This window comes from Carassius auratus, chromosome 3 (assembly GCF_003368295.1).
Source record: "Carassius auratus strain Wakin chromosome 3, ASM336829v1, whole genome shotgun sequence".
Taxonomy (NCBI): Eukaryota; Metazoa; Chordata; class Actinopteri; order Cypriniformes; family Cyprinidae; genus Carassius; species Carassius auratus.
This window is the reverse complement of record NC_039245.1, coordinates 14,868,584-14,877,040: the sequence shown is the minus strand read 5'-3', so window position 1 is coordinate 14,877,040 and position 8,457 is coordinate 14,868,584. Positions and strand designations below refer to the sequence as shown.

The following is an 8,457-nucleotide window of genomic DNA, read 5'->3' as shown; positions in this document are numbered from 1 at the left end:
GTCCAGATGGCCAGTCTGCCCCTGGTGGACCGTGAGTATTCTTGATTACATTGTTAACTTGTGGATGTTTGCTGAGGGAGAATCATTCAAAATAAAATTACTGCTCCGTTTATTATTTACATGCAGAGATCCAGCTGGACAGATGAAAACCTTACATTTTTAATTTGGTTGAAACAAATAATTAGTTTTGTTGATAACGGAATTAAAAAAGAAAAAAATCTAAATGTGCTAAATGTGACTCTTAAAAGAACAGGTTTTTAAATACCTTTTGACAGAGAGGTGTTTTTAGTAAAACATTGATGGCATTTAATCAATTATTATTTTATTTAACAGATATTTTATACTAAATTAGTTTTAAAAAGCATGCTGTTATACAACATGTGATTTGTTTGAAAACCATAAACCATAATGTTTTCGCCCCTCCCAAATATCCGTCAAAGTGAAACTGAACTACTGCATTTAAAGACGTTCTGCTCCGTGAAAAAATACAGTTCTTCTGATCGAAGCCTTAAACGAAGGACGAAACTTTATTGAAGATAATAACCATTTCTAAAGACAGGAACACACAGGGTTTTGCTCCCAGTTTACATTTTTCAGGTAAGAAAAATCTGTCCAAAAACAGCTATTCAGATGGCTTTATTAAATCAGATTAATAATAAAAAAATAAAAACATCTGATTACAAATTGATTGTCAAGTAGACTGTGCAAAATTATTGATGATTTAACTTAAAAAGTAAGTAATCTGGTTGCCTTAAAATTTTGAGTTCAATGAAAATAAAAAATAAAATAAAATAAAAATTCTGTTAACACAACAAAAGAGTTTAATTTAATTAACAGAAGCTCCAAATAGTTATTATCTGAAAAACATTAATTATCTTAGCTTATAGGTCAAAAGAAAACCAGTTGCAATATCAAATCATAGAAATAATTTTACGGTCTCAAAATATAAGTTCTTTCAGAAATTAAAGGTAAGCACTACTCTCACCAATGATATTTCAATCGATTGCTGTACATTCCCTTCTTAAACATGGTGCTTTGCAGATATCTTCAGCAATGGGCAATAGTCAGTTGTCTCTAAAAGAACATGGCTACACTCTGGTGAAGGAAGAGGAGAATAAGATCCTGGTAAAAGATGAAGCTGGTGATCAGTTTGTCGTTAAAAAGTTGAGCACTAACCAGGTAAGTTAGAAGGTTTAATTATTATGAGAACTGAGAGTTTAATGAGGAGAAAGATAAGTTCCTATAGTCCCCGCAGAGATATTAATACTTAAGGGGATAGCTCACCCCAAAATAAAAGTACCCCATGATTTACTAACCCTCAAGCCATCCTAGGTGTACTTGACTTTGGCCCAACTTTATATTAGGTGGCCTTAACTACTGTGAACTTACATTTAAATTCATAATTTGATACAATACACTTATTTTGTATACGTTTTTACATTGTGCTTATATTTAAAAAAAAAAATAATAATAATAATACCTGCATGCAATTAATTAATGTTATTACATATTATGTTGGTAAAGCTTTAGATTACAGCCAATGTACCGTGTAATTAAACAGAATATACAGTGTATCTGTTTGTAACTATAGAGTACCTCCTGTTCCTAGAGTAGTGCTGTGGGTGCACTTCAGCTTCCGTATGTGGTTTGAGACAAGAAGAATAAAATGTACTGCAACACTTTTCTTTACTACTATGCAAACCTACACCCTTGTTACGTGTAGTTACTGTGTAAGTATCATTTGTAAGTTGCTTTGGATAAAAGTGTCTGCTAAATGATTAAATTTAAATGTAAGTGTAACATCAGCGGGCTGTAATTGAAAGTCAACCCTTGTTACCCTCATGTTACGTGTAGTATCTTAGAATAGTTACACCTTACTTGTAAATCCTTTACAGTATAAATACGTTTAATTTTCCAAGTCATTACCCCCTTATCCCCCAAACATTGCATATTAATCCCTTATAGCTATGAGTAGATACTGTTGAGATACTCCATAGTTACAACTAGGTACGCTGTAAATTCTGTTTAATTACACGTTACATTGCTGGCTGTAATCTAAAGTGTTACCATTATGTTAATACAATTTTCTTACAATGCACCCATCGCATTGCTTCAGAAGGCCTATATTAACCCCCTAGAGCTGTGTTGGTACTTTTATGATGGATGGATGCACTTTTTTGGGCTTCAAAATACAGTGCCCCATTCACTCGCATTATAAAGCTTAGAAGAGCCAGGACATGATTTAATCTAACTCAGATTTTGTGCGTCTGAAAAAAATAATTAAATAAATAATATATATATATATATATATACCTAAATGCTTGTGATTGAGTAAATGGTATGCTTTTCATTTTGGGGTGAACTACCATGCCTTTAAACAACATTAACCAGTAACTGTTATTTTCCTCTTTATTACTGTAAAGCTGCTTTGAAACAATATTTATGAATGAAGTGCTATAAATAAATGTAACTCTATGAGTTCTCTCTGTTTTTAGGACGAATCAATGTTCCTCCCAGATCTCAATCACCCACACATCGTCCAGCACAAGGAATTTATCAAAGGTTGAGAGAAAATGCTGAATTTATTCTGTTCATCTACATTAGCTGCATTCAGAGCTAAACAAATGATTAAATATTAGTGTGTTTTTAAATAATTTTAAACTGTATTGAATCTGTTTCAGTTTCTGACTGTCTGTATCTTGTACTGGAGCACTGTAAAGGTGGAGATCTCGCTCAGAAAATCAAAAACAAAAAGAAGGAAAATGCTATGTTTTCTGAAAATGAGGTATGATGGTGGATTGATGGTGAGGCTTAACCCATTAGCACAGGCATTATATTCTTCAGAATCACTTAAAAATACAAGCAAGTGTACTTGATTAGTTTTGGATATAAAACATTTTTAGTTCTCCAGGAGCAGAGATCCATCCATACATTAGCATGATTTATTAAACTGGAGCAGCGTTGTCTGACTTCAACCCTATTGAAACACCTGAAGCAGCTAATATAGGTCATTAGGTTTACTAGAAACTACTAGACAGATATGTTGGAGCAGGCTGGAGCAAATCTCTGTGACACTCAAGAGCAGGATTGAGATAACGTGATCTATAGGATCTTTTATAGCAACACAACCCTATATAATGGCATGCATAAGTTTATCTTGAGATGTATGTCAGAGAACACCTGAGCAACCGGCTTCCCACGTTTAAAACAATGGTGTTTCTCATAATAAACAGTGCCTTGTGAAAGTAATCATACCCCATATGTTGGTCACAGTTTCGTTTTTGCTCTGGTATGCACTTTCAGCAGTTAGACCTCTTATAGACAGGTGTGTGCCATTTCAAACCATTTTAACTTCTTGCCGTCAATATTAAGGATTGCATTTTTAACAAAATAAAATTGGTAAATTCACATTGTACTGAATTACAGATTCTGGACTGGATTGTGAAGATCTGCATGGCTTTAAAGTATCTGCATGATCAAAAGATCCTGCATAAAAACCTGCGACCCGAGGTAAAGATTTAATTCACTTTATACACATAATCTAAATGGGATCGTGGAAGCACTGGAGCTGATAATTCACCTAAAGTGCTCTAAAAATGCATCTAACTTGGCTCAATACATTTATTATTATGTGTGAATTTTAAATAATTATAGAATAATTAAGAAATTAGGATGTAAAATAATCCAATGGAAACATAAATACAACAATTCACGAACACAAAGAGGCAGTGCATTTTCAACCGAAAACCGAAAACCCTTTAATGTGTTTTGGCCGTTCATTTACACAACAGTAATGTAAGCAATAAAAATGTGAATTATCTCATGCTCATGCCTATTACATTTTTCGCAAGGTGTTTCTTGACTAAGTGACGTCGCCAACTACTGGCCTGGCAGCAGAATACAGCATTTTTGTTTTCACAGATCTGTGTGAATGGGAACTATTATAACGATGTTGTTTTCTGTTTTTAGTACATCACACTCATGTAAACATAACGTCCGTAACATTTGAGACAACAAAAATTCTGCAGTTTCAAGTTGCAAAAGTTTATCAGTGTACTGGAAATGCAAAAATCCTGAGAATGAAACAGAAAATACTTTCACTCAATATCACCATCTCCAGACTTATAACAACATACATCTGTTTTCTTCTGACAGAGTATATTCTTCACTACATGTGGAACCATCCGTCTTGGAGAGTTTGGAGTGGTCCATCAACGGTATTGTTTCATTCAAAACATAACTTTGTCAGGAACTCTTCTATGCATAATACAAAAAATACATATAAAGTACATATTTGCTTTATGATTTGTATTCTGACACATATTTTCCTGTTTCTATCAGATCCACTAAAGGACAAACAGCTGAAGATGTACCTTCTTCATATATTGCACCTGAGATTTTGAATGACAAACCTTATGGGGAAAAAACGTAAACAAATAAATAAATAAAAAACATCTTCAAAAATGTAATGATGACTGGCTATACATAATGTTTCAAACTGAATACTAATACTATGATGTTAATAACCATCACAGAGAAATATGGAGTCTTGGATGTGTCATCTACGAGTTGTGCATGCTGAAATGTGCGGTGAGATTTTCCTTTCATCAGATTGAAAGAGTTTCAAAAGGTTAAAACCATGATATTCAAATTTATTGCAGGGAATTGAATATAATGTATTAAGAAATATCAATGCAGTCTCAAAACAAAAATCGGTTAATTAGTAAACCAATTAAAGGGTTAAGTCACCAAAAAAGAAACTTCTGTCATTCCACACCTGTACCTTTATTCACCTTCAGAACTCAGATAGTTTTAATGAAATCTGAGTGATTTCCTTCCCTCTTTAGAGATCCAGTGTAACTTACACAGTCAAGGTCCAGACTCCATGTGACTCCAGTGGTTTAACCTCAGTTTTTATGAAGCGATGCGAGTGCTTTGTTTGAACAATAAATAAATAAATAAATAAATAAACACATACAAAATTATATCCAAAGCATGTTCACATGTAACCAAACACCCTGGCTGCTCTCGCTCTATCTCTGTTTGCTTTACAAATGTGTTTGCTCAATTGTTTTGTCTCAGTGGGACTACATCTTTTGGGAATACAAAGATTTTGACAACTGATTCTTAATTTTTATCCCCATTTAGTTTCCTGCAATACTCAAAGTTGAGAATGTTAAAAAGAGACTTGCATCCTCCCATGAAGCTCTTCCTAAGACCTACTCTGAGGATCTTTGTCAGCTGTTAGTAGACACACTTCAGCCCAATCCGGCGAAACGCCCGTCTGTCAGCAAGATCTTGACCAGACCTTTCATCATTAAATATCTTCTTGAAAAGGTGAGTTACCTTATTCAAATATTAATTGTTCATAGAATTTGCTTTAAAAAGTACACATTGACACAACATGGGGAAAAAACACTGAAAATGCAAAAATTTGATTTGATGAAATTTGCCTTTTTTTTCAGAACATGCAAACTATTAAGACACTTTATAGGACGCTAGGGGAACTGAGAGCCCTGGCTGATGGTTTGGAAAGAGTCCATTTCAACACAACTGTAGGCAGTCTCACAGGAGGTGTCGTAGGACTGGCTGGAGGAATCGCATCTGTAGTTGGACTTATTCTCGCTCCGTTCACACTCGGAGCGTCTCTGGTAGTAACAGGGGTGGGAATCGGTACGGCAGTAGCTGGAGGAGTAACAGCTGGTGCCAGCAACATAACAAACGTGGTTAACCATAAAACAAACCGGCAAAAGATCAAAATGCTCATAAAAGAGTTCCAAGAAAAAATCACCTCCACAGTTTGCTGCATCCAAAACATCCAAATAGCTGTGGAAACTTTAGAAAGACAGTTTTCCACAAGTGATCAGTCGTCTATCAATGCACAACCTGGGGCAAATGCTGGAGCTCGACTTGGACGAGGACTGGGAGGCATTCCGGAGCTTCTCCGTTTAATTGAAGTCGTAAATGTTGGGAAGGTTGCAGCTCAGGCTGCGAGAGCTGTTCGTGTGGCTGAAGCAGCTACTGGAGTTTTGACTGCTCTTTTTGTAGCTGTTGACATCTTCTTTGTTTTTCTCGACTCCAGAGAAATTCACAAGATTCGCCAAGATTATGCTTTAAAGGAAAGGAAAGGAAAATCAAAATCTACCAGTAACCAAGGCACTGGGTCGACTAACCAGACGTCAAATAACAGCGACACAACAAACCTGCTGCCTTCAAACACTCAACAAGCAGAAGAGCTGAAGTCTGAGACCATGAAATTTGTGACAAAAATAAAGGAGACGACAGATGAGCTTCAGAAGATTCTGGATACACTGCGAGATGCACTGCAGCCATTCTCTGAGCTGCCAAACAATGACAACTAAACTTGTTAGGAAAGTTCTCCAGACATAGGTTAATTATAGTCACAGCAAGCATTAGGTGATGAATATGTATCTATTCTGCATTTATTCTGTATAATCTGGATTTTTATGATGAACTATCTAAATTAATATTGCTGGTTTCAATAATGATTATAAACCTTTTGAGAAGCAATAAATAAGCTTGCAGCACTTCCATTTAATTACCTTAAGAATGTTTCTTAGGACCTCTTGCCTTTTTTTTTTTTTTTTTCTGTATACAGTGGCTGCTTATTATAATTTTCCTTCACTTGTACAGAAATAAATATATCATAAATCCAATTATTTTTTAATAGAACTTTTATTTTAGAAAAGCCAAACCAAAAAAAAAAGAAGAAAAAAAAAGAAAGAAAAAGAAAACCGGACACGAAGCATTCATGAATGTACACACATTGGACTGTGAACGTCTCTGGCCAAGTAGTGATAGCTGTTGTTCTGTGGCTCAGCTGATTGTGTGACAAAATTCAAATTAATCAAATAGAATCGACCTGGGGTGCATTTCCCAGAAGCATCGTTTGCCAACTTTGGTCACAAGTTCCGTCATTACCAACGTAGTTCAACGATCCGGTGTTTCCCGAAATCACAGTTCAAACTAACAATCGCAAACTGCATCACAAACTTGTGTCGTTGGAACGATGGCTCTTTACCTGTGGTTAGAGGCATAGTTTGTCATTAGTTTGCTGTGTGACGTCGTTGATAGCGCCTCACCTGGGCTGTGTTCTATCTGAGTTATCAACCCTATGACCTATTCCTCTAGAAGATTTCACCATCCAATTTGAGTGAATTAAAGGACTTAAAGTTGTGGTTTAAGTTTATTACCTAATTCGCCTTCTTTATTATTATTACAAATTCATTTTGAAACTATATAGTACTGTGGCCCTCGCGATTATTCTCCCTCCGAAGTGCCCTCTGAAAGCAATAATCATGCTGATTGGAACGCAGCCATCGTTTCATTTGTGCGAGGAAACGGTAAGTTTGTCAAGTGAATTATCTTTGTAAAAACATTCCAAAAGACATATTCTCATATAACAATCTCCTGTCTCCCAGCACCCGGCTATCACCAAAAGCCATGCACCCTCTTCAGCCACCTGCAAACTGCAGAAGTGGCCCACACAAAGGTGCCATGTGTGCTTCCATCACCAGCCCAACAGGCCATAGGCTCTCTTCCTTCACCTGCATGGTTTAAAACAGCAAATAGTCATGCCATGTCAAGAACAGAGTCTCTCTCTTACTTTACCGCGATCTCACACGCTGACAAGATGACGATTTGACAATGACCATATCGCTGATTTACGGCACTTATTTGGGGTACACTGGCACAGGAAATGTATATTTGTACGCTTGATTTTCGAATACAAACTGCACCAAGATTTTCTGACTTGTTATCGGAAGCACCTCATTGGATTTTTTAAACAATTATGCAAGTAATCCTCATAGCATCTACCCTTTAGACAACCAAATTGTTCTTAGTATTACACCCTGTCAGGCACAGCAAGAGTGCTCCTGGTTGAGCCAACCTTTGCCTTTTCCGTTCAAAAAAAAAAAAAAAAAACCTCCTTCACTGTCTGGCCAAATACTGGCCATTCAACTTTACCTTTCCGTCTTACATTCGGAGAGGCTTTCCCGTTTTATGTCATGAGTATTTACCTCCCATCAGACGTCGGTGAGAGCCTCCCGTCTAGACCACATTACTTTTTCCTTTCAACGGTCGGCGAGGCTTACCCATTCGACGCCTTGAGTATTGAGCTCCCGTCGGATGTTGGTAAGAGTCTCACGGCTAGACAACTTTTTTCATCCTTTGGTCAAAAAAAAAAAAAAAAAAAAGGCTTACCCATCCGATGCCATCAGTATTAAGCTCCCATGGGATGCTGGCGCGAGCCTCAAGGCCACACACCCTTACCGTTTCCTCCTACGGTCAGAGAGGCTTACCCATTCAATGCCTTGAGTATTGAGCTCCCATCGGACGCCGGCGAGAGCCTCCTGGCAACACAACTTTACCCTTTCCGTCTTCTGTCCGGAGAGGCTTACTCGTTCGATGCCTTGATTATTGAGCTTCCATCGG

General features: G+C 36.7%; 1 protein-coding gene across 1 annotated transcript; it reads left to right on the top strand.

Moving 5' to 3' along the window:
• The first annotated feature begins 660 nt into the window (after window positions 1-660).
• LOC113055803 (calcium/calmodulin-dependent protein kinase type 1D-like) lies at window positions 661-6,390 on the top strand. Its single transcript, XM_026222171.1, has 9 exons — window positions 661-1,179; window positions 2,496-2,562; window positions 2,682-2,785; window positions 3,427-3,510; window positions 4,156-4,217; window positions 4,342-4,428; window positions 4,536-4,590; window positions 5,149-5,337; window positions 5,466-6,390. The coding sequence occupies exons 1-9, from the start codon at window positions 988-990 to the stop codon at window positions 6,360-6,362; spliced, it is 1,737 nt and encodes a 578-aa protein (XP_026077956.1). The 5' UTR covers window positions 661-987; the 3' UTR covers window positions 6,363-6,390.
• Window positions 6,391-8,457: the final 2,067 nt, after the last annotated feature.